The 27,836-nt window shown below is 38.5% G+C and overlaps 1 protein-coding gene across 1 annotated transcript in view; it reads right to left on the bottom strand.

The window, feature by feature from the left end:
- The window catches only part of ccser1 (coiled-coil serine-rich protein 1), a 135,721-nt gene that overhangs the window by 45,910 nt on the left and 61,975 nt on the right, over positions 1–27,836 (bottom strand). Inside the window, exons 9-10 of the mRNA XM_080893181.1 lie at positions 19,431–19,508; positions 13,089–13,169 (exon numbers count right to left, since the gene is read on the bottom strand). Of these exons, the coding sequence (XP_080749307.1) occupies positions 13,089–13,169; positions 19,431–19,508 (159 nt within the window). The remainder of the gene's footprint in view (positions 1–13,088; positions 13,170–19,430; positions 19,509–27,836) is intronic.

The raw sequence follows: 27,836 nt of genomic DNA, 5'->3' as shown, positions 1-27,836 counted from the left end.
TTCGTTCATTGTTCAGTGTTTTCTGTGCCCGGTGCCAGTGGGGGCCTTCCTTGTTCCATGCAGAGCTACCTGTGGGTTGCAGCTGACCTGTTTTGTGCATACCATACCACACTCAAAGCATGTCATGTTGCTACATTGACATTTTGCATTTAACTTCTAAAATCTGTGCTGGATCATTCAGATACATGAAAGGCTGTCTTTGAAAAGACTAAAAATGCTGCAGTCGTGCGAGAGAAGACACAACTGCCTCATTCATCCGAGAGCCATATGAAACCTTCTCATGGCCCACTTGTTCTTCTGCAGCCAAGACAACCAGCTAAGATAAGGGAGGCGAACCCTTCTCAAATACAGTCAGTATAACTTGGGTACGAACATTACCCAAGATGCTTAATCCGCACAGTAATTTACTAAAATAGTCTTACCTGCACACACGGGTTGATAAATAACATTTTTTAAAAAGCCTCAATGAAAAACACCAAAGCATCAAACTAAATCAGCAGCTTCACACACTCTAGCAGCTACTAATGCTCTCAAACTCCCAGCATGCAGTTAGAGGAGTGGAGAGGATGGACACAATCATTTGAGAGGACAACATGACTTGTCTGTGATGACAGAAGTGTGCACTCCATCAATCAAAATAACTTTTCCTTTTTCTTGACCTCCCTAAAACTCAGCAATACGTAATGCAGCCCAGTTAAAGTGGAATAAAAGAGGAACACTGTGAAAAGTTGGCCCTAAAGGTGTGATGCTGTGGGATGGAGACCAGAAGAAACATGTAACACAGCATGAATAGCGACGAGGAAGGCCAAGGCAGGGTGACAGCGTAACGGTAATAAAGGAGTTGAGAGAGACGAGCGAGAGGGACGGACTGTGAACAGAGGGGTACATGGGTGGAAAGGCTGATAATAAAGATGAGAACAGAGGAAGAATAAAAGGATATTAAGGAATGGATGAGAAATGTGAAGAGGATGGAAAGAAAAGAGTAAATAAAGGCAAAAGAAATGCTTGGAAGTTTATGGACAGATCAGACTGAAGAAAAGTGATGAATGTAGGAATAGGAAAACCAAAAGCAATGAAGGGGCACAAACAAGGAAGAAACAATTAAATTTCAGACAAGTAAGTAAGAAAGAATATGAAAGGACACGACGTGAGTTGGATATAAAGTAATAAAAAGAGAAGAATTTATGAAAACTATAAGTAGGACAGAAAGCTGCATCTCTCACGCTCCTCCTCGTTCTCGCTTCCTTCCTTTTCTCTTTTAGCAGCACCATTACTCAGTAAGGACTAGGCTGTACAAAATGATCTACTTTACAGGAATAGGAGTCGGAGACCTACATAGTCACAATCATCACTGGACCCTCCATCCTCTGGCTTAAACTGGCACAGACGTGGAGAGCACTAATGCTGGAGATCTGTATTAAATACTGATTCAGGATCCCCAGCTCCAGGAAGACACGGATGGATAAGTTAGCTGTGATTTTTAGGAGCTCGCATTGAAAACGGGGGGTTCGCTGAACATGATCTGTGTAACCATAGCAGTAATAGGTGGCTATAAGTACAGGAATACTACACTAAAGGCTTCTTTTCCCACCGGACTCGATTGATCAATAACTCTAGACAAAAACATCCCCAGAACAAAGGCAAAGAAAAAGGATGCTTTAGTTCGTACAAGTGTCGGGGCAATCATTTCACTTGGCTAAAAGGTGGCTCCAGTTTGCAAGCATCATTACTGCAACTGATCAGTTAACTGGGGACCTTTTTTTTTTTTTACAATCAGTCTACTATTAAAGAGCTGACATGGAGAAAAACAACCTAAAGTTTTGAACACATTTTTGTGGAAATGTGATGATATGCAAACAAAGATCCTTGAAGTAGTTGCTGTGAATGTCTTAATGTTGTAATTCAACCACAAGCTGAAAGAGAACAACAATGAAGAAAATATTGTCTGCTCGGTTGGTGAGGTCACAGAAGAAGAAGAAATCTCTGCCCCAACCATGATACACAGCCGCTGAAAAAAAAATATCAATCTGTACTTTAAAACTTAAACGGTACAGGAGACTATACGTGCTGCTTTTCTCCACAAAATTGTTTTCTCAGAAAGAACTTTAAAGGGCTGTCCCCACAGGGAGACGTGTCAGCAGAATAAACTTGTCCTTTGCTTCGGGGTTATGCACAGACATATATAAATATCTATTTCTGTTTTTGCTGCCCTGCACTGACATTAGCTGTCAGAGTTTTAGTTATTCAACACATCTAATTATGTCTAAACATTTATCTGCTAGTCTTGAGCAGCAGTGAAACCACAGAAACTGGAAAGTATGCTATTTTGAAAGCAGAGTGATTTCAAACCTAAGTCTAACTCATAAAAATACAGGCTTGTTATGCTTTGTGACCCATTTAAACTCATGGACCAATTTCATTAGGTACACCTGTTCAACTGTTTGTTGCTGTAAATACCTAATCGGCCAATCACATTGTAGCAACTCAATGAACTTAAACATGTAGACACAAACGAGATGCCACGCTAAAGTTCGACCCAACTATCAGAATGTGGAATAAAGGTGATTTATTTGACTTTGCACGTGGAGTGTTTGTTGGTGCCAAACTGGCTGGTCTGGTATTTCAGAAACTGCTGATCTGGGATCTTCCTGCATAGGCTGGTCAGATGATTCTCGATTTCTGGTGCAACGCTTGGATCAGAAATGGCACACTTGATACCACATGACGCGACAGTCTGCCCTAGCAGTTCTGCTATGTCCATCCCTTCATGACCACAGTGTACCCATCTTCTGATGGCTGCTTCCAGCAGGATAGCACACCATGTCATAAATAAGGCTCAAATCATCTCAAGCTGGTTCAATTCAGTTTCATTTATACAAGATCCAGTCACAACAACAGCAGTTGCCTCAAAGCATATATATATATATATATATATATATATATATTATGGAATGCCCTTTAGGAAAATATTATATATATATATATATATTCCAACCAAAGTCTGAATATATAGAATGAAACTTGAATATATAGAATGATCTTCTGAATATATAGAATGTAGCTTGAATATATAGAATGATCTTTTGAATATATAGAATGAAGCTTGAATATATAGAATGATCTTTTGAATATATAGAATGAAGCTTGAATATATAGAATGATCTTTTGAATATATAGAATGAAACTTGAATATATAGAATGAAACTTGAATTGATAGAATGATCTTTTGAATATATAGAATGAAACTTGAATATATAGAATGAAACTTGAATATATAGAATGATCTTCTGAATATATAGAATGAAACTTGAATATATAGAATGAAACTTGAATATATAGAATGAAACTTGAATATATAGAATGAAGCTTGAATATATAGAATGAAACTTGAATATATAGAATGATCTTTTGAATATATAGAATGAAACTTGAATATATAGAATGAAGCTTGAATATATAGAATGAAACTTGAATATATAGAATGATCTTTTGAATATATAGAATGAAACTTGAATATATAGAATGTATGAACCTCTTTTTTAGAGATGATGTGTTTCTGAATTCTCTGCCTTTACAAAATGGCATCAGCTGAACTATTTCAGTACTTTTTAGAGCTTGACAACTGTTTTGCGACAGCTGTTCAAATTGCAAATTTCCATAGTCCACTAGTTGTATCCTGTGGTTGTACAGTGTTCCAACATTTACTGACAACATTTGAGATATGGCCATCCAACTAAACCCCAAGTCTCGCATGTCAGTCAGCTGAGTAGCTGGTATGTTGTACCTAAAAGAGTTAGAAACAAAAGAAGAAATATGTTAACTTCTTTCTTATTTCTTGCATTCATTATCTTGTTTGCCATCTCTTGACTCTTTCAAGTGCCATACACATTATGAATGAATTTGTTTCCATTTTTATCACTTACCTTGACCTTCCTCTTTGAGATGTAGAATGATATAATGAGCCCATAACATGTGCTTCAGCTTCTGCTCGAAGTGTTAGCTCAGTTGACATCTCCATCAGTGATTGATAAATTCCCTCAAGAAGTGTGCATAATCTTCTCCCAGAAACATTTTGTTGAACATTATTCATGAGCACTAGAAATGTTGCAATAATGAAAACGTGTTCTTCAAGGTGACGTAGTATAAATTCAAATTATTTCTACCATTTGCAGTTTGAACAGCTGTCGCAAAACAGTTGTCAAGCTCTAAAAAGTACTGAAATAGTTCAGCTGATGCCATTTTGTAAAGGCAGAGAATTCAGAAACACATCATCTCTAAAAATGAGGTTCATACATTCTATATATTCAAGTTTCATTCTATATATTCAAGTTTCATTCTATATTTTCAAAAGATCATTCTATATATTCAAGTTTCATTCTATATATTCAAGAGATCATTCTATATATTCAAGTTTCATTCTATATATTCAAGTTTCATTCTATATATTCAAGTTTCATTCTATATTTTCAAAAGATCATTCTATATATTCAAAAGATCATTCTATATATTCAAGTTTCATTCTATATATTCAAGAGATCATTCTATATATTCAAGTTTCATTCTATATATTCAAGTTTCATTCTATATATTCAAGTTTCATTCTATATTTTCAAAAGATCATTCTATATATTCAAGTTTCATTCTATATATTCAAGAGATCATTCTATATATTCAGAAGATCATTCTATATATTCAAGTTTCATTCTATATATTCAAGTTTCATTCTATATATTCAGAAGATCATTCTATATATTCAAGTTTCATTCTATATATTCAAGTTTCATTCTATATATTCAGAAGATCATTCTATATATTCAAGTTTCATTCTATATATTCAAGAGATCATTCTATATATTCAAGTTTCATTCTATATATTCAAGAGATCATTCTATATATTCAAGTTTCATTCTATATATTCAAGTTTCATTCTATATATTCAAGAGATCATTCTATATATTCAAGTTTCATTCTATATATTCAAGTTTCATTCTATATATTCAAGAGATCATTCTATATATTCAAGTTTCATTCTATATATTCAAGCTTCATTCTATATATTCAAGTTTCATTCTATATATTCAAGTTTCATTCTATATATTCAAAAGATCATTCTATATATTCAAGTTTCATTCTATATATTCAAGTTTCATTCTATATATTCAAAAGATCATTCTATATATTCAGACTTTGGTTGGAATATATATATAATATTTTCCTAAAGGGCATTCCATAATATATATATATATATATATATATATATATATATATATATGTATATATATATATATATATATATATATATATATATATATATATATATATATATATATATATATATATATATATATACACACACACACACACACACACACACACCCATATGACAGAGACCCTACAACAATACAAAGAAGACTCCAACAATCAAACAGCCTCTGTAGCGCAAGCACTTAGCGACAGTGGGAATCGCTTTTAATAAGAAGAAACTCGCAAAATTGGAGGCAAGAGGAGGTTCAACACTGTAGTAGCAATTTCTAGAAATGAAAGTATCGAGTAAGTATATATGGGTTTCGCTTCCATCATAAGGTACATTAAACTCTTATTAAATGTGTTGTTTACAATCACTTTGGCTTTTAACAACAGCCACCAACTATAAGCACTAACACTTTTATTTTCTAAACCTAAATATGTATAAATGATTGTGTTTTATCATGATGACCTGTCAGGTGGTGTTAGTCTGTGAGTTTCAACATTCACTCAAAAAAAAAAACGCCGGCACATTTTCATTCGAAATGACCCACCAAACTCAAAAAGATGCTCCTTCTCCTCATTAAACGTGGGAGAAAAATGTACTCCGTAGCACAGTGTACTGCTTTTGAGACAGTAAACCAGAATGATAGACAAAGAGGAAAGAATCTGCATGATCTTCTTAAATGTTTCTTTATTCAAATGTAATGGCCCACAAACAGACCATAAACGAGGCGCTCCTGTCATTCTTTTTAGATGCCACTGAGGCGATAGGGGATGAGGAGATGGGTGGGAATAGAGCAAGGGGAGAAAAGGAGAAAGAAGTAGGAGGCAAAAAAAAGGAAAGTTGCACAAATCTACTGAGAATACAATACGACGGAGTAAAGGAGTGAGGGGGACAAAGTAAGAAAGGGAACAGGAAAGAGTGAGCTAACTATCAAGAGCTTTTGATCCCATCCATAAAACGTTCCTTTTAAGAATGCCCATGAAATTAGCTTGGTGAAAGAAAGCAATCTCAATTGACTGAATCCGCTCTAAGAAACTTTCAAACAGCCACCACATCTCCAGCTCTTAAGAGTCTCCGCGGACATAAAATAGCTCCTCGCCTTTTTCTCCAGGCACCTTCTTTTTTGTACTCTTTCTCAGTTTCCCTTTCACCTTACCTGCCAACTCAACATTGGCACAATCACAGAAAGAGAAATCTTTAAGTGTACAATAGAAAAAATGGGGTCAGTTGACACTTTCCAGTTTGTGTTTGACTAAAGCTAGGATGCTACTTGTCAGCTTAAGGATGTATAGAAATCAACGGGGGAATTCTGAAATGCTAAAGCCAGGTCAACATCTAAAACTAAAACACTGTAATCAATCATGCTGTGCTGACACATTCACACAGTAGACAGTGATGACCGTTTCCGCTTTGTCAGCAAAAGTGTATGTCCATATTGAAAAAGCAGTGCCGGTGCATTTTAACTTTTTTAAATTTACTGTATCCGCATGTTTGATTCGGCCACAATTTTGCCCTGGATGCTCTTCCTGACCCAACCCCCCTGTTTTATCCCTGCTTGGGGCAGCACTCGGAGTACACTGGCTCATGGCCTACCCTGTGGCTGGGTCGGCTAGAGCTGCCAGGCAGGAGGAAAAGAGGAAGACCTCAGAGGTTTATGGATGTAGTGAAGGAGGACACACAGAGGGGTGACGTGACAGAAGAGGATGCTAGGGATAGGGTGAGATGGAGGCAGATGATCTGCTGTGGCAAACCCTAAAGCGAGCATCCAAAAGAAGAAGAAGAAGAAGAAGAGTCTCACTGCATCCACAGCACGGCCTTGTTTCGAAGCTCTTGTGAGACAATCAGAGACACTGTTTGAACTAAGCTGTTACTGAATCTGTTGTGAACTGTTTACATGATGGGGAAAACAGTCACCAGAGTTTTTAAATGGTGCGTGCTGGATTTGAATGCTGATTCCATGTGTTCTAGTTACCACTGTAAATAAAGTTATGACGCTTTACTGTAGATAGATAGAGGCTTCAAAGTAACTGTCTCGATTCATTCCAAGTTGGCTGCTGGGTTGTGAGACTTTCTTTCATAGCTCTTGTGATAAGGATCCAGAATACCAACTATATGACACATGTCTAAATCTGTTTTAGTACACAGAATCCAAAATCACACAGATTGCAATACAAAAAAGGCAACTGGACCATAGCCACTTAATGAATAAACATATCATATATGCAGACATAGGGCTGCTCGATTATGGCAAAAATGATAATCACGATTATTTTCACTGAAATTGAGATCACGATTATTTGACGATATTTATTTAACCCTTTAAGACCTACCATAGAACCAAGTCCACCAGAGCTTATATTATTATTTTTTTTACATGTTGTAGTGCCATTTGTGGGAGCATTTCAAGTTGCTATACATCAATACAACTGTTATAGCCCATATTTTAATAATATGTATGCATTAAGTCCATAGTAATTACATAAATTGCAAAAAAGTGCAATAAACTACAAAAAAAATTGAAAATCGCTTTTGTTTTGTTTACATATATTTCTACTTGGAGAAATTTAAGAGGTTTATCCCTCAAAACTTTAAATACAATAAAGTTGCAAAAAATAGTTTCCCACCACAGGAAATTTATTTTGAGTGTCTTCATAGTTTTATTTTGGAGATACAGCAATTTTTATATACTGCAGGAAAAACAAAAAACAATCCTATGATGCAAATTTGCAAAGAAAACAGCAGGTGCATCATTTCACTTTGGGAAGTGTTACGAACAGCTGATAGGAACGGCAAAGCGTGTTTCTGGAATATTATGTTTTTGTTCCTGCAAGCGCTTTTTATGCAATTTTTGCAAAGCTATATGTGGAAGGAAACCGTGACCGAGGACAAGCTGATGGCATCAGATGTAAGTACAACTCCTCCGGTTTCATATGCAAAACAAATTATTGCGCTAGCTTACACGGTTCCGGTTCTACAGGGATTTAAAAATAGTTACGCAAAACGGAGCGTGCAGCTCTGACCGGCTTTAAAGGGTTAACAATGACTTTAAAAAAATAATATAAAATAGTGTGCAACACCACTGAAGTTTTTTTTTTTTAAACTCTCTTTTCAACCAACGGCAGTCACTCTCCAAATAACTTCTGCTTAGCTTTCCGAGCTTCCCTCGGGTCCTCTTAATCAGCGGTCTCCAACCTTTTTTGCGCCACGGACGGTTTATGCCCGACAATATTTTCACGGACCGGCCTTTAAGGTGTCGCGGATAAATGAGGGAGGGGCTAATAATCGGCTCAGTCATTTTTAATGATCGTTGAAAGCCCAGATCGTAATCGTGATTAAAATTCGATTAATTGAGCAGCCCTATGCAGACAGATTTTTATTTCATTAGTTACACATCAAATTCACATTTTTATTGCACTTTTACTCTTTTACCGAGGTCTCAGTTTTCCCATTATTCTTGCCAATTTATTCTGGCAATCTGTCGTCACACCAAAGCTTAAATCAGCTGAAAAAGGTCACTGGACTAAAATGTGCTTGATTAAGGGTCTTGTTTTTTAAAAAATTATTATTACAGCATATTAAATTTGCCTAACTTTGCTCGTTTTTCCAGCTACAACAGTAGGAAAGTAACAAGATGAGTATCTTTAATCTAATTGGACTCAAAATTTATGCAATCAATCACCTGAAAGGACACCCTGTACTTGTCAGTGAGAAGTGAGGCATACGCACGTGAAATTCAAGTAGCTCTTCTCTTTCTGACCTTAGTAGAAGGTCAGAAAAGTAGAATACAAGTGGTATAATGTGAAATGTCAGCCTGAAGTTGTAGATCTGTTGAGTACGGGGCCAGGAGCTGTCCCTGGGACAGAGTGTCAGAGGCAGGGAAACCAGGGCAGGACAATCCCACATGAATTTCCTGAGCTCGGAGAGGAGAGCTTCTGAAAGCTAACTTCTGTGCTTTCGGGGGGTCAGCGATCAAAAGCAGGATGGAAGAAAGAAAGGACGAAAACCAAGTGAGGAAAAGCAAGAGGACGTTCCAGAAAATAGGGAGCGTGAGGTAGAGAGAGAGAAACGGAGAGAGTGAGATGGTCGACCCCGCGAAAGTGGTAGAGGCAGTAGAAATAGCTGCCCCACTTGTAGACACACTTTCTGTTGCTAGCAGACTGTCCTTGATGCACTGGGGTAGCTAACCTATATAGGCTTGCTCCATGCTGTAGCAATGCACTCTGTTACTCTTCCCCTCGCTTTTATGCACACATGGTGGGGGGTGGGGTGGAGCACGGCATAAAATCAGGCCACACATGCTGAAATCTACTGCTGAGTTAAGTCACCTGCATTGCTAGCCTAGCTTGCTAGCGGGCAACCAGCTGCTCCTCTAATTAAGGGACCATCTTCTCGAGGGGCTTGAACATATGGAAGGCTGTATAGCCAGGTAATATTCTTATAATAGACACCAAAGCCATACTCTGGAGTACTGACCAGACTTCTTAAAGCTGGATGGACTCTATTAAGATGAAGAGATCGCTATATGATCCACGCCTATATTCCTTCCTTTACAGCGTGGTAAAAGAGTTTTTTGGAAAACTGCATACGTCCAAAGTACCTTCGATACTTCAATGAGCACCTTCAACGCCCATAAGACTTTTGTCCTACTGCTGTTAAACAGACCAATACAGCATGCTAACATCACTGTTTTCCACCTGCGGAGCAGATGAGACAATTAGTGGCACTTCTTGAATTAAAATGATTACCCACCAATTAATCAAACCACTTCACCTCAGAGAGTGGATATAACTGAGTGAATCTTTAGAGCTTGAATCTCTCTTTATATGCACTACATCGCAGCCGAACATATTTTTCACTACCTGGTGGTCCTGGTGAGGCAAATCAAAGTGATTGTCTGAAATTAGTTTTAATGAAAAGAATTAAAAGCAATCAGAAAGTCAGGGAGGAAAAAAATATTAGAACTTAGGGTATCAAACAACAGTAACTGCTCAATATGCAGTCCCTTCGTCAGGACAAACAATGAGTAATAATTCAACTAAAGTCATGTCCCGTTAATGGCATGGCCATACTGATACTGACAACACATAAAACACACAAACAGCAGCATTAATGAGTGAATTATACTGTATGAGGCATAACGCAACCTATTTTACTGAAGTTACTCTGACACTTCCAACAGCATTTTATTGACACCGCTGTCCAAGGCCAGGACTAATGGCTACTTCGCAAAACAACCATACACACATACACACTTGCATAGGCAGACACATGGGCATGCATACAAATTTGCACACCAATACAACTGCAAACAGAGCGCCACACCTTTATTTACTTTAGCCTTGAGCACCAAAAAACTGCACATAGCTACTTCAGACTACGTTTTGAGAAGTCCATTAGCCAGTAATTGCAAATGAAGCCAACAAACAGTGTCAGTGTGTGTAAAAAAAAAAAATTGAAGTGAAGTAACCAACAGATGTATACGACAAACAACTGATAGGGAGAATGATTGCAGGTATGGTAAAATTATAGGCTTCAGGATTGTATCATCATACATATGTAGCAGTAAAGTAGCATTTTTCTGAGGCACAGCAAGGTCCCTGCCTTGCCTGCACCTGTTTTGGTGACTCACTGTGCATCACAGAGAAACAAAGTAGGGGGAGTGTCACTAGCAATCCTGCACTACACTGCAATTTTGGTGTCAAGATTCACAGAATTTTTCTTCTCTTAAGCCTGCCTGTGTGGACCTGGTCAGAAATGCACTGCAGCTACTGTAGATCTGTGCTATTTTCGATAGCTAATGTGTGTGACAGACCTTTCAAAACCCTGTGTGAAAAAAGGCATATTTGTCTTGTCTGTTTCACATTTACTTTCCATTCTCCCGACAACAGAAACATCTACTAGCACTACATGTTCATAGCCCAAAACAGCTCGGTTTCCAGTCGGGTAAAGTAAATATTAAGGTTCTCACCAGTTATTTTGATTAAAGGCGTATCCAATTACCTGATTACTTTACTCAGCTGGCATAAAAAGTAGGCATGTGTGTTCAATCTCTAATTTGAGTAATGACATTGTTAAAGCACAGATGCACAAATTATGAATGCTTTGTGTTTTTGTTGGACTACACTGTATCGACACAATAATCTGACCAGGTAGCCCGGTCTGAACTGTGCGGGGTGTTGATTTGGGTTAGGCAGGAAAATGGGGATCAAGCAAGACAATGAACCATTTTATGTCATAGAAAAGTGAAGTTGTATACCAAAGACATACAAAAATTAAAACACGCAGCTCTGTGGCTTCTTTGAAGTTCTAGTATAAGGTTCACCAGCTATCGTAACTAGCACGTTTAGCTGTGTGGTAAACACATAAAGCCTTGGTTGCCACTATCTGTTTAAAGTCTTATCCCAAATCACCAGCTAGTGCCTTCTTCCAGATCACATTATAAGTGTCAAGAAAGAGGGAAAGCAGGACTGAGTGAGGAGCAGTATCTCTATCAACAGATTCAAGATTTTATGATTCTATAATCACAAAATCTGACACTGCGACCACTGTAACGGGCAAAAAATATATCGTCCAAGCACAAACAGGATCTTGATCCGCCGATGCCAAGATGTTACAAAGTCGAAATAAATTTCATAAATCTGACTACTTTAATATTGTAATATTCTACAGAGGCTTCGAGAGAACAGGGTAAACATGACAGACTTTTGATGCAAAGCTTCTTAGGTTGATATTAGGTAGTGGTGCAAAACCATATCTGTTGATTTAACTGTGTTTGTTGACTTTATAGCTACAGCAAGTGACTCAAGAGTCTGCACTCCACTGTGTGTTATTTATTATTTTTAGCCTTGATTTAACAAGTAGATTTTTCAATTAACATTCCACTCTCTGAGGTCTCTGCTTCCGGCTCTCATCTCTATGACTGCCATGTGTAGTAAGTGACAATAAAACTTAATAAAAATCAACTGCTTTAAAACTGATAGCTCTGCATGATATTTTTTCTGTTGCTGAATACGTGGAGATGAAGGGACACTGCTGCTCATGCAAAACTGTTGTTTCTGTTACAATGTCCAAATAATGTATTTGATTTGCTCTCAAACACTATCCTGTGCCAGTGTGTGTTGGGAAGTCAGTGCGTTGGTGGGAATACTGTGCACCTACTCACTCACACAAATGCAAAGCTTTCTCTCTTTAACAGTGTTTCTTGCCAACTTTATACACAGCAGGATTAAAGACATAAAGGAACCTTGAGAGCAGCAAAGAAGACGAGGGAAAAAAGTGTTTTAAAAGAAAGAAAAGAGTGACAAAGAAACAGACCCCAAAACTCTGCTCCTGTTTCCACAGGCAGCCATTTTTAGACAGTCATCCATTAAGTCTGCTATGTTCCCATACTGTCAGCCCCTAGTGAAGCCAAAGAGGCCATGTCAGCTGAAGGCGTTAGGCAGCAGGCAGGTAGGATGCATCACAGCACTCTGAGCACTGTGGGAATTGGAGGAAGAAGGGGCGGAGCAGGTAGTGGACTATAATATGACTGTCACTGCAGGAAAATATCTTCAGAAAAAAGTAAGATGGATTATAGATTTAGTTCAACATGAAAAGATGGTTTTTAAGAGATGGGAAAAAAAGGAGGGGCAGAGAGACAGCTGCTGTGACGCAGCATAAAATGCAATGATATACATATGAGGATAGAAAAATAGGGAAGGAACGAGTTTGCACTGGAAAGTTAAAAACTGAGCCTAATTTTGTGACTCAGGTGTCTTAAAAGATAGTGTACAAAGCCCTGTTTGTGTGACAGAGCCTCACAAAGCTAAAGTGTGCCTACTGTCTGTGAGTGACTCACCTCTGGCCCCATGTGTTCAGTCTGTGTTGTGCGGTCAGTCATTTGGCAGTCTTTCATCTTCAGGGCAGCTTTGGCACTCTCCTGCACAGAAAACAAACACACACCCATCAGCCGTGTCCAAAATTTCACAAAAAAAATAAGCGAGAGAAACATCAAATATATATAAATGAGAACAAGTACTCTCCCAGCAGACTTACGCCATTTCCTCCACTCGCAACAGTTGGTACAGCTGGCTTGCATGCTTAGTTAGCTATCAAAAGAAAAAGAAAAACTGCATCTCTGAACAGCCTTAATCATTTCTTTCATTTGGCTGCATTTTCTGGAAATCAAAGAGGTCGTAAAAATGGGCTGAATTGCAGGAAAACTTTTCTCCAGCCAAATATTGGAGCATGGACCTTCCACAAAGTGTACCCTCAGAGAAGAATTCATAAAAATTGACAGGTAGCACTGTCCAGCTCACTAAAAAGGTCCTTCTACTGGATAATTAATAGGTTTCCTCTGGCAGATTTACAATCAAAGGATAGAGAGAAAAGCTTTGGCTCTTTTTCTTTAAATGCAGAACTTTTACCTTGACCGGGAGGCTGCCAACAACTCCGGTGTTACCCCTGTATGATTATTTTGAAAAAAGCAGGATGCGAGTCCTCTGAATGAAAAGAGCTGAGCACTACTTCCACCGGGAGCACTTTATGACGATGTCACTAATCATTCTGACATCTCTGCCCTACGCTGCTCATGGGTTACAGAAGAGAACGGTTTGAAAGGTGCAGTGGCTATGAAATATTGAGAAATTCATTAACCTTGATTAAAATTCATCAACCAAATTAGGACTAGGCGTAAGGACGGGTTCATGGTAAGTACTCTAGAATAAAATGAATTTATGTTATAGTTCTTAACTCAAATATATACTGTCTACTTCAGAGTGAGCACAAGTAAGCTGACAGATTGAGTTAAAAATCAGTTTTCATTAATCATGCCTTCAAATGCATAAAAAGAAAAGGAAGGCTTTCTGCAGCTAAATGCTGCAGTTGGAACACGGTCCTTCAACAAAATGCACCAGCAGAGAAAAAAGTGACAGCTAGTGATGGCCAGCCAGCTAGCAGGACCTTCTAGGAGATAATTAATAGGTTTTCACTGGCAGATTTACAGACGGAGGCAGAGCGAGGAGAGCTTTGGCTATGAGCTGCCCTTTCCTTCAAATGCTGCACATTAACTTAGCTGCAGCAGGAAAGGTTTCCCTTTTAGACTCTCTTACACAAAGACAGGTACAGATCCTCTGTAATGTTCACGCACACAAACTGCACAACTTCATAAATGTGAAGCAATGCCAATGCCCAAGGGCGTATGGGGCAGATAAAACAGGGCTAGGCTGTGGATGCAGTGCGGATGAGGCCTAGAGTTAGATTATTATTATGCAAACAAACACGCAGACTTGTTCTCGTGACATCACACAAGCTGTATATGTTTGGAAATCGTATCCAGCTGGTTGTGGGAGCCAAAACATCTCTGTCAGTGAGAAGTGCCAAGCAGATGAATACACACTGTCAGCGGTGATCAGCATCTGTGTGTGTCCGAGCATGCAAAAGCAACTGCATACCCTAAACTCTGAGTGATAGAACCATGTGTGATCTAGGAGAATAAAATGAGAATGAAAGAGAAGAATTTTGATAATCCCAGCAGGAAAATGTCCCCATGTAGAAGCAAAGGAAAGAGAGAGAGAGACAAAGAGTGAAAAAACAAGCAGAAAAGAACCATAATTATAGATTCAGGTGTAAAGTAAATACAAGAGGAATGTGATTAAATTAGATAAAGACTTGGACTGTTTTATGAATAGGTCAGGTGATATTCTATATTTCCGTTAGTATGATAAGTAAAACTCAAGTAAAACTTTACCCAAGTTGAGACCTCAAACTTTTGCACACGTTTAAGTCACAGCGGGAGTGTTTCAGTAGCAGATCGTGAAGTTAGCATAGGGTAATTTCTTTGCCGGGTCTTAAAATTTGGTAAGTACAACCTCAGATGAATAAAAGCACGTTGAATATTACACTGTGTGATTATTTATTCAGAAAATTAAGCATGTGAAAAACTATGTACTCCTTCAAAAGGAATTATGAGGGTAAGTAGCACCCAGGTGCTGCTAATCAAAGGCACCTGATTAACTGATCATCACCTCTATAAAAGCACCAGTTTTGCCTGTTTTCTGGTCTGCAGCATTCAGGTGCTTTAACATGATGCCAAGAAGGAAAAACATCAGCAGTGATCTTGGAGGAGGCAATTGTTACTGCCCATCAATCTAGGAAGAGTTATAAGGTCATTTCCAAACAGTTTAAAGTCCATCATTCTACAGTTAGAAAGATTATTCACAAGTGGAAAACATTCAAGTCAGCTGTCAATCTTCCCAAGTGGTCATCTCAGTGCATCCACCCCAAGGTCAGACCTGCTGTGCTAAAAAAATAAAATAAAATAAACACCCGAGAGTTACATCTTAAGGTGGATTTATGGTATTGTGTTTGTGTCCGTTTGTGCCTATACACAGCTTTGGAGACCATTGTCTACGTGTGGTAGCTGTTACCAGTGATCAGCGTCACAAACAACTGGTTTGTGGACTACTCTTGCTTTACACAAAGAGCTGAAAAGTCCACTGCAGACACTGACTTTGCCATGCTGTTTATTTTAATATTTGATGTTTTTCACACTACTTCCGTTTAAGCTGAAGTCTTCTTCTACTCCATTTCCTGCTCCGGCCTACTTTTAAACCAGTCAGCACAATTTGAGAAAGACTAGACGTATGACTTGTGTGGAAGGATTGTTCTGCGAAGTTGCATCTGAACGACTCAGAAGATACAGTGGGGCAAAAAAGTATTTAGTCAGCCACCGATTGTGCAACTTCCCCCACCTAAAATGATGACAGAGGTCAGTAATTTGCACCAGAGGTACACTTCAACTGTGAGAGACAGAATGTGAAAAAAAAATCCATGAATCCACATGGTAGGATTTGTAAAGAATTTATTCGTAAATCAGGGTGGAAAATAAGTATTTGGTCAATAACAAAAATACAACTCAATACTTTGTAACATAACCTTTGTTGGCAATAACAGAGGTCAAACGTTTACTATAGGTCTTTACCAGGTTTGCACACACAGTAGCTGGTATTTTGGCTCATTCCTCCATGCAGATCTTCTCGAGAGCAGTGATGTTTTGGGGCTGTCGCCGAGCAACACGGACTTTCAACTCCCGCCACAGATTTTCTATGGGGTTGAGGTCTGGAGACTGGCTAGGCCACTCCAGGACTTTCAAATGCTTCTTACGGAGCCGCTCCTTTGTTGCCCGGGCGATGTGTTTTGGATCATTGTCATGTTGGAAGACCCAGCCTCGTTTCATCTTCAAAGTTCTCACTGATGGAAGGAGGTTTTGGCTCAAAATCTCACGATACATGGCCCCATTCATTCTGTCCTTAACACGGATCAGTCGTCCTGTCCCCTTGGCAGAAAAACAGCCCCATAGCATGAGGTTTCCACCCCCATGCTTCACAGTAGGTATGGTGTTCTTGGGATGCAACTCCGTATTCTTCTTCCTCCAAACACGACGAGTTGAGTTTATACCAAAAAGTTCTACTTTGGTTTCATCTGACCACATGACATTCTCCCAATCCTCTGCTGTATCATCCATGTGCTCTCTGGCAAACTTCAGACGGGCCTGGACATGCACTGGCTTCAGCAGCGGAACACGTCTGGCACTGCGGGATTTGATTCCCTGCCGTTGTAGTGTGTTACTGATGGTGACCTTTGTTACTTTGGTCCCAGCTCTCTGCAGGTCATTCACCAGGTCCCCCCGTGTGGTTCTGGGATCTTTGCTCACCGTTCTCATGATCATTTTGACCCCACGGGATGAGATCTTGCGTGGAGCCCCAGATCGAGGGAGATTATCAGTGGTCTTGTATGTCTTCCATTTTCTGATGATTGCTCCCACAGTTGATTTTTTCACACCAAGCTGCTTGCCTATTGTAGATTCACTCTTCCCAGTCTGGTGCAGGTCTACAATACTTTTCCTGGTGTCCTTCGAAAGCTCTTTGGTCTTGGCCATGGCGGAGTTTGGAGTCTGACTGTTTGAGGCTGTGGACAGGTGTCTTTTATACAGATGATGAGTTCAAACAGGTGCCATTCATACAGGTAACGAGTGGGGGACAGAAAAGCTTCTTACAGAAGACGTTACAGGTCTGTGAGAGCCAGAGATTTTCCTTGTTTGAGGTGACCAAATACTTATTTTCCACCCTGATTTACGAATAAATTCTTTACAAATCCTACCATGTGAATTCATGGATTTTTTTTTCACATTCTGTCTCTCACAGTTGAAGTGTACCTCTGGTGCAAATTACTGACCTCTGTCATCATTTTAAGTGGGGGAACTTGCACAATCGGTGGCTGACTAAATACTTTTTTGCCCCACTGTATCTGGAACAACAGTGGAGATGTTTAACCATAAATCACAGCACTACATATGGCCAAAACAGAAGAGGATATCAACGCCATGATACATTGGCAATATCAACATGTGGAACAACTAACACGCAGAGTGAAAAAACAGACCCCCTTTTGCTACATCACGAACAATTAAACCTATAAACAATCTAGAGTACAAGATTTACCAAAAGGTTTTTTTTATTTATCTACTTATTTGATCTATTTAATCATAACACATCTTAGCTGTAGGGGAACAGACTCATTTTGGTAATATAAATTTTTTTGTAAGCAGCAAACATTTGACCAAACAGTTAAACTCTAATTTATTGAGGTCAGTTGTCCCATTATCATGACAGAGGGGGGGATATGAAGGAGGATGTAGATCCCAGTGCAAAGGCATTCAATAATAGGGTTGGTCCAAAAATAATGTATGGGAGAGGGAGTGTGAAACACTGATGCACAGAAGAGAGACCTGTGAATAAATGTGTTTTATTTAGAAGCTGCAATGTGAAAAGGCTTAAAAGGGTGTTTTAATGTGTGAGTGTTAAGTCTGTTACACTGCCCATCAACACGAATTTCAGAGAGGAACATTGACGTTACATGTAGCCTACTGCCTGTCTGCCTGCCTGCCAGCCAGGCTGCCTGAAAATTGCTCAATTTTGACATTAATTCGACATTAGATGCGCACAGCACTGAAAACAGCACAGTGAGAAAGAGAAGAGAGGGGGATAGGTGCTGCTGACAGAACGGCAGAACGCGAAAGGACGGGAGTCAAAAAGAGAAAGAGTTGGGGGGGAATAGACGCATGTTCCAGAGAATGATCAAACAAACAGATGCCACATGAGACTCAAGTCTGGGTTGGACTGGCATCTCTTACAATACCGCTACAACATTGGCACATTATTCTACTAAAGCCTGGCACAATGTCTGCATTGCATTACATCGACAGAATAGGTGACAAATTGCAGACATTTTAATGGCATTTCTGCAGATGATCCAACAATCACGCTCCAGAGGACGAGAAGGAAAAAAAAAGAAAAAAGGAAAACACTGTCAAGACGATACATTTTGCATTTACATCTCTATATTTCAAATAAATGGTGAGCACATTTAAAATGGAAAAGTCGTTGCTTCGCATCTTATATCTCTCGTTTGGCGGGAGTCCCAATAATTTTTTGTCATTACATTAAGCTGGCGTGAACGAGCAGTTTACATTAACGAAGACAGGCTTTCTGCTGTTGATGCTGTGACTTCAAGCCAACTATAAAACCATTCTCACATAATGTACTCTCTCTTTTATGGTCAATCTTTTCTAGAAGATCTTAAGAAGATGATAAACTGACAAAGCGATTTTAACAAAAGTTACACTTTCTAGTCCTTTGAAATCCATGTGTTTTGGTTTGTTGTTTTTTTTAGTTAACATTTCTTTTAAAAGTCTGAACCCTTAAAATGTGCTTCAAAGAAAATTTGTCTTTAATTTATATCCTTAAAACAAATAATTCAAACACACTCAAGCTGTTTTAATTATTCATATCAAAGTTCCAAAAGACAAAGATGAAGAAAAAGACACTGTGATAGAGATAAAACACAATATATGAGCAAACCTTCCATGTCTCAAACTTTGAGTTGCTTCTCTTATCACCTACAAAGACAGAGTATTTTTTGGAAGGGAAAAATAAATATTTCACCTCACTGGATTCATTTATATTTACTAAGGGATTCATCAGAAGCTGTCACTTACTGTCATTTTATTTTACTTTTTTCTTGTGCAAAAAAGAAAGGGAAAAAAAAAAAACATGCCACATTGCAAAAGAAGGAACTCGGGCATCATTATCATCAAAAGTCTACATAATGATTTGAATTACTTTTAGAACTAAGATCTTACCAGTTCGCTCTGGAGTTTCATAATCAGCTCATCTTTCTCTCTCAGTTGTTGCAGCAAGGCTTCCTCTCTGCTGGGATCCTGAACACAAGAAACAACAAACCATGTTTAACATTACAGTTTTATCTAAGGGACCATAAAGCCACCAAAGCAATGCATGCAGCCAAAAGTACATTACAGGGATGCTTCTGTGTGTTTGTCTTTGTATGTGATTCTCTGAGAGTTTCTGTGTGTGTATCTGCAGGTCTTTCACATGTACTTATGAGTCTGTTGAGTGTTGTGATTCTTGCTGAGCCCTGTGTTTGTGTAATAAAGTTGTCATGCGGTGCGTTCTGCATGACTGTGATCTCCTCTTCTCTCTACATCACAGCGATAAACTCGTTGTGTCCTGTGGCAGCGCCCCAGAGCACACAGCAGTTTTTATTTGACCTTGTGTTGTCAGGGGATGTTTTTTTTTTTTTGCAGGGAAGATGAAGAGAAGCTCCAGAAGACATAGAAAATAATTAAACTAATGAAAACAACTTTATTCTTATGGCACCTTTAAAAACAATTTACAAAATGCTTAAGGGCAAAAAAAAAGAAATTCTAAGTGGTTGCGAACATGTCTTACATTAAAATCTGGTTGATATTTATGTTAGAATTGTGCCGCTGTCCTCATTTAACAGTGTTAGTCTCATTTATCCAGTGCAAAAGTAAAAAAAATAAATAAATAAAAACAATTTTTGTCACGTAAAATTAGTTGACGTGGAATCTTTTTTTTTTAAAGCAAAAATGTAAGCGTGGCGCCTCCTTTTCACTGTCAGTGTTTTCAAATGCCTAGTCATCTTCAGACCCTGCCTGCAGTCAACAGAGAGCTTTGAGAGGATGGCTCATGGGGAAGTCAGAAATAAGATATAAGGCACAACAGTCTTCGCTAAAAATATTCAAGTTAAGTCTGCAACAGGCAGTTAGTTAAAATGTGGACAAAGAGCGACGCAATGTGAAGAGAGAGGGAACAAGAGAAAGGGGATAAGGAAGTGGGAGGAAACGAGCAATAAGATAGAGAGTGCAAAATGACAGGCAGATTGTCATTACCTCTTCAAGGACATAAAAGCAGAAGAGGAAACGAGGGGCAAGATAACAGGAGGAAAATGAGGGGGAAATGTGAGAAAAGGGGGACATTGATAGAGGAGAGGACAGAGAGGCCCCGAGGCTGAGCATGATGGTCTGAAACCACAGGGAGCCATCTAGCTAAAGGACACGCAGAGTCAGAGGGAGACCACAGGGAACCATATAGCTACATCGTCGTCCTTTAAATGACCTCTGTGATGCAAAAAAGACCCATCGAGCCTGACAATTTTCTTCAAGTCACTTCAAAATTCAGAGAAGTAAATATGGAACCTGTACGGTGAATCAGTACAGAACACCCCCGGGGATCGAGGGCTAGAAAAAAATATTTCTGTAAGTCTGAGTCTGTGTGAGAAAAAGGATTGTGAAACTGTAAAGATTCAACTTTCTCACCCTTTACGTGTAAACCATGAGGAGGTTGTAATCTGCCTGATCACTGTAGAGTACAAAGTTTTGTATTGTACATGTTGACACTTATTCATTCAGTAGCTTTGGTTGACCCTTTGAGACAATTGTGACTTAATCAAGGGGAAGCTAGATGGATGGATGGATTGATTTTTGGCTGACAGACATTTTAAAAATAAATGAATGAGTGTGCTGTATCAGTGTCGTCTATAAAGTTTTTTTAAAGTATGTATAATATCTGATTGTTTTGGCTTCATGGTTTATGGTTTTCTGGCAATAATTTCTGGTTCAGGGTAATATAAAGGAATTTTCAACACCATATCTTTAAAAAGGGAAATAATTTAATGTTAATATAAAGTTTACTATGTAATGTTTTGTTTCGACATCCAGATAATATTCTTGCAGTAGTGCAGAAAAGAAAAAACTGGCATGTTATCTTAGCCAGTCTGTTTTTCTGATTGGCTATAACACAAAACTGAACTAGCAATGGTAGAAGTGCCAGACTAAGCACAATTTGTGCTGTTGCACAGTGAATAAAGTTAAGGATATTATGATGTACGCGAGGTGTTGTATGTAGATGGGTGATGTATGTGTCAGTGGATGTACGTGAGGGCATAAGGAGGGAGAAGACTAGGCTGCTAAAACAAAATTAAAGAAAATATAAAAGGAAAATAATAGTAAAAGGGAAAAAAAACTAAAACTATTGAAATGTGATAAATCTTTAAACAAAAGGATCGTACCAAATGCTGTTAATCTTTTCAGGTAACCATTCACGGTGTTCCCTTGAGGTGTTTCCCATTGAAAAGTGCCAGAAATTGTGGTGAACAAAACAAAACAAAAAGAAATTTCACAGCATTCTTGCTTCTTCAATTATAAAAACTTGGCCAATCATGAGAGGTTGAGTCCCACCAATTTTGGCAATTAAGCAAAGTGGGGGGAAATCAGATGTTGTTTGATCTAAGCTTACAGTTACAGAGGTGGTGAGAAAGTTTCACACTGTCTGCAAAGTTTTTAAGGTGGTTTTTATTTTTTAACGGCTTCTTTATTTTGCAAGTCTAATTGATGTTGAAGTGTATGCAGGGGCCCTTACCTTGGCACACGATAATGGTCAAGGAGGACATAACTAAAAGCTTCACTAAGTGCTTCCACGGTAATAAAACCTATAAAAGAATACATTTTCCACCAGGAAATAGAAAAACAATTAACAAAAACAAAACCCAGTGGTGTTAAATCAGAATGCACTCTGTTTCCCTGCCTTTGCAGGGGAGATAACAGTATTTATAGATAATAAGGATATTATTTTCCTACTAAAGAACACACATACACACACACACAAATTACTAACATGAGATTTGGATGGGACTGAAAAATCACTAACATGCTGTGACAATTACTACATTAGTCAGCCTCTAAAATTAATCTCACCCGAACAGGACTGAAGGCTGCACTAAATGAGCTGTCTGGCTACAACGGCACAGTTGGTATCCCTCATTGTCTTGTGTGTGCATTTCTATGTGGCTTATCTGCAGCTTTTAAAAGTGCATGTATAAGAGTAGTTATATGAAATGCTGAGAACAGGCTAATGACTAAATCCAGGGACACTTTATTGACTTCGTCGGTTTGTTTACGACCCAGAAAACACCTTAGGAGTATAAACTGAAGAAAGACATGCGAGAGGGTATGTTAGAGAAAGATAAAGCGAGTGATAAAGAAATACAGCAGCTTAATATAATCTGTTTCAAAACTCTCACGATATTGCATCTTAACCGCTGAAAAGAGCCGTAGAATGCTCTGCTCGCAAAGAGGTGACCAGAGCATTAAAGTCAAACGCGCGTGGAGAGTTCCTCTAAGAAGATCTGCCTTTTCAGTTCAGGCCATGAATGAGTGTAACAACAGACATGACAGTCTGAAAAGATGGTTTGATATTCAAATGTATTTAATGTGTCATGTCCGTACTCAAATGGCCAGCACAGTCACCAGATCTGAATTCAATATACAATCCAAGGGATGAAGTGGAACAGGAAATTTGCATCGCAGATGTGCAGCAGACAAATCTGCAGCAACTGTGCGATGCTATCGTCGTGGTGACGTCAGTGTTGAGACTAAATCCAATGCTTTATTGACCTAATGGGTTTCTTTACAGGACAAAAAACACCTTGCGAGTATAAACAGAAGAAAGGAGTTATTGATGAGAACAGGCTTATGATTAAATCCAGGGACACTTTACTGAACCAAGATCTCTGAAGAATGTTTTCATCACATTGTTGATTATAAGCCACTAGAATGAATGCATTTCTTAAGACAAAAGGGGTCCAACCCAGTACTGGCAAAATGTACCTAATAAAATGTCTGGTAAGTGTATATTGCACTTATAAATGCAGCAATAAATTGATTTAGTCTACAATAATTCGTGGACATAAGTGGATGGCTATTGGCTGAACATGTGAAATATGTTTATGCAATATTATCTTCCTGTTTCTTTATTCCCCTTTTAAACTTCTTTATAGTAAAACAAAAAAAAAAATCTATTTTCATTTTATGTCTTGGTGTGGTGAAGGTGATGGCATGGCATAGTTCATACAGGCCATATGTTTGGTTGATCAAATCATCCAATTTGTATCTACTACCTTTATAGTTTGGTTTGGTCATTTTTGAACAGTTATACAGTTGTCACAATTCTTCTCTGTACTTCTACTGGAAGGCAGACCTCAGCTTTACTTGAACAGAAATATTGCATTAATCCCTGAGGAATTACAATGCAATGCAATTTTTATCCACGGCCCCTGGACATGCAGAGCCAAGCAATGCCAGGGCAGTGCACATACAAATAAGATCTCAATGTGATGAACACATTTAAAGCTAAAATGAGAAATTTTATTCTGCTCGCTGAAAGAAGCGCCATAAAGTGCATTCAGTCACCCATCAGGTGGCATTCAAACCAATTTTTCAAGGCAGAATAGAATGGAGAACCCATGGCAGAAAAGTGGGGCATACAAATTTATTTCTAATGTGAACAGAACAGCCTCAGTGGGGCTAAATCTGATCAAAATCATTGGAGTGCATCCACTTTTGCAAAGAGATGTGATTTTGTAAAGCGTTTGAGGCTCTCTATGCATGTAATCAGCAGTCATTTGAAGAGGGTATGGGGATGAATTTTATTCCTCTTGTTACGAGAAATGATTCAACTTTTTTCTTCTTTTTTTTTTGGGAAACATCATTGAGAAAATGTGCTGGTTGTTTGTCAATTAGTCAACATCCAATTTTCTTCAATTTCTTTAACAAATTGGATTTTTCTTGATATTGATGAAATGGGTGTAAGCAAGAACAACATGACAAAATGCCTTCTCCGTGTTATCTTTATACCAATTTATCCAGCATTTAACCCTAACCTTGCACTTTAACTATGAGTGTTGGAGAATTAAACTAGCTAAAATGTCAAATGTAATAATAATAGTTGACCACACCTGGAGTCTTACAATCGCACCACAGTTAGAGGGTCTCCCGGACAATTTTACTTTTAGCAGCACTGCAGCATACACATGTTGGGAAGGGACTCAGAAACCCTAATTTATTAAACTTTGCTTTTAGTACAGACAAAAACAAAACACAAAACAATAACAGCTAATCTGATTTGACTTAAACGTTTCAGAAGCGTCCATAAATCTTAAACCCGCAGGGAGGCACTTCCCGTATTCTCGGCAGCTGTTTCAAATGCTCAGCCACCCTTTAGCTTTAAATGGATTCTTTAAATGGAGTCTCAGTCACAAACCGACTTCTTGATGCAGGTAACGCACGGAGAAAGCCTAATGTGTCATCACAAAGAAAGACATGAACTAAATTGTGAATCTATCACTCAAAAGCCGAGATGTAGTCTCTGAGATACACGCGATTTCTCGTGAGAGATGGACTGAACATTCGGTTTTATCATTTTAAACCTGAAGGTTAAACAGGATGAAAAAGGAAAAATTCTTTCCTTTATACATATTACATCCATGCAAGTTTTTAAAATAAATCTTAATTACGCAAATGACTCCTTGTTTCTTACTAAAAAGTACATCTGTGGAAGTTCTGATCACGTTTTGAGAGTCTGATATGGTCACAGCTGAAAAATTACAAAATTAAGTACACTGAATGCCAGCTTAAGACTCCATGATTTATGTCCACATATCGAATGCTTTCTGTTGGTAAATCATTTGCATAAAAACTGTGTACTTAGCTACGCTGTGTGGAAGCCCCCCCAGAAAAAAGCGACAAAGACATGCAGCACAATGTGGACTCCTCAACACAAATGAACGGTCTATAAAAGTGATATGGCACAGTGTACCAAGACCAAATATAATTCAGGCATCTCACATATGGCTTCTTGGAGAGTCCAGTACAGTTTGTCCAACCTCACTTTTCATTTCGTCACCAAAAAAAAAAAAAAAAAAGGATATCACAAAGACAAATGTGCAAACTGATCCAGCATAAAGTTGCTTGCCTCACGTATTTAATATTCACCCTGTATCTGAATCCATCTTCATTTCTATCTGCTGGCTGTCTCTGTTTATCTACTTTATGTCTGCCTTGGTAACTATATTAATAGCTTATTTATGCACATTGAAAAGGGCAAGAGAAAAAGCTTATATCAACAGCCCTACAGATTAGATGAAAAATATGTGGATTTGATTTTGTTGTGAACTTTTCCGTTTAACCTCCTAACACCCGAACTCCTCCACGGCATGCATTTTTAATTTCTCTTTTATATTTGGGCACATTGGGACCTGATGAATGTAAAAACAAAGAATTACCAGATTTTTTTTTTTTGGCCTAATTTTTGTTTCTGAGAAAAATGAGAGCCACATATGAGGATATTCATTTAAAATTTTGATAGAACAGTAGCAGCATAATGTCCTCATGAGTGGACAGTTCCTTGTAGAGCAAAATTGAGTATTTTGGTCTAAATAACCCCAAATGTGATGTCCACATATGTGGAGGCCAGGTCCTAGGAGGTTAAGTTAAAAACAGAGAAGAGGTGATTCAAAATGTGTGATCTGCATCACATTATCAAGTCTTATCAAGAAAGGATAACAGGTTACTCTGACCTCGGTCAGCTGTCTTTTCAAATTAAATTAACTGTCAATAGCAGGTCACCATAATGTCAGTAGCTTTTAAAATAGATTTAAGTGGCTCTGGACACGCCCATACACAATGGATATATCTGTAAAGTAAAGTCAAATTTTATTTATATAGCACCTTTCAAGACAAGGATCACAAAGTGCTTCACAACAAATAGCAACATAAAAAAAGTTAACTAAATCCAAGTCTGAAAAAAGACAAGAAATGTGCTTAGTAGACATCTAAAACAGGAGTCTCCAACCTTTTTTGCGCCATGGACCGGTTTATGTCCGACAATATTTTCACGGACCGGCCTTTAAGGTGTTGTGGATGAATACATCAAAATAAAACCAGTACCAGTACCAAAAAAGACCCAGGGAATCAGAGTTATAAAAAAAAAAAATTTTAATAGATAAAAACACTAAAAAACCCTAAAAACACCGAAACCCATAAATTTCACACGCGAGCCTCAACTCTCGCAGCCCGGCACCAAACGACTCATGGACCAGTACCGGTACATGGTTCAGGGGTTGTAAATATACTCACTACACCGGATCGACTGCTTGTTCATGCTGTCTTTAACAAGCCAAACACGTGGTAGAAACTTAATGCACTTAGGCTTTGGGACATGATCAAGACAACCTCCTGATATTCAAACCAAGCTGAACGAATCAGAATAGAGAAGAAAGGTGATTTAACTTTGAATTTTGCATGGACTCGTCTAAGTAATTCAGAAACGGCTGTTCCACTGAGAATTTTCCCACACGATCATCTCTAGGGTTTACAGAGAATAGCCCAAAAAAGACCATCCAGCAAGAAGCTTTTCTCTGGGGTAAAAAGCCATTTTGATGCCATACGGCAGGAAGACTGGCCAAACTGCTTCACACTAATAGGAAGGCGACTAAACTAACGACTTGTTAAAACCAAGGTATGAAAAGCATCTCTAAACGCACATCATGTTGAGTCTTGTAGCAGATGGGCTACAGCAGTAGAAGACTACACCATGTGTCCCTCCTGTCAGCTAAGAATAGAAAACTGAGGCTTTAATTTACACGGACTCACAAAAACTGCCCACAGAGGATTTGAAATATGTTGCCTGGTCTGATGAGTCTCAAGTTCTATTTCAACTTTCAGATGGTAGGCTCAGAATTTGGCAGAAAACAACATGGAAAAGGATGGATCCATCTTGCCTGTATCAACGGTTCAGGCTTGTGGTGGTGTAATGGTGTAGGGGATACTGTCTTGGCACACTTTAGGCCTCTTAGTACCAAGCAAGGACTGTTTAAATGTCCCAGTCTACCTGAGAACTGTTGCTGATCATATCCTCCCCTTTACAATCACACTGTTCCCCAGTATCGATGGCTTATTCCAGCCCGATAGCTAAGCATGTCTCAAAGCTCAGATCATCTCAAACTGGTGTCTTGAACATGACTGTGATGTCAGTCCAACAGAGTACCAGAAGGGGAGATTCACATCATGGATGAAGCAACTGTTTGATGCTATTGTGTCAATATGCACCAGAATCTCTGTGCAATGTTTCGAGCACCTTGTTGAATCAGTGCCACAAATCATTAAGTCAGTTTTGAGGACAAAAGGGGGTCCAACGCTGTACTAGCAAGGTTTGGCTAATAAAGCATCCAGTGAGTTCATATCTGTGTAAAGTAAGAACTCCACATCCATTAAAGCTGAAAGAAAACATTTGGCTTGTAGGGAAATTTTCAAATCATTAAAATGTTTTCCTGTGCAGTCCAAAAGTTGAGTGCTGTGGTGATAGAAATAATATAATATATACAGTATCTG

Source organism: Rhamphochromis sp. 'chilingali' (assembly GCF_963969265.1).
Source record: "Rhamphochromis sp. 'chilingali' genome assembly, chromosome: 10".
Taxonomy (NCBI): Eukaryota; Metazoa; Chordata; class Actinopteri; order Cichliformes; family Cichlidae; genus Rhamphochromis; species Rhamphochromis sp. 'chilingali'.
This window is presented reverse-complemented; position numbering and strand designations above follow the sequence as displayed.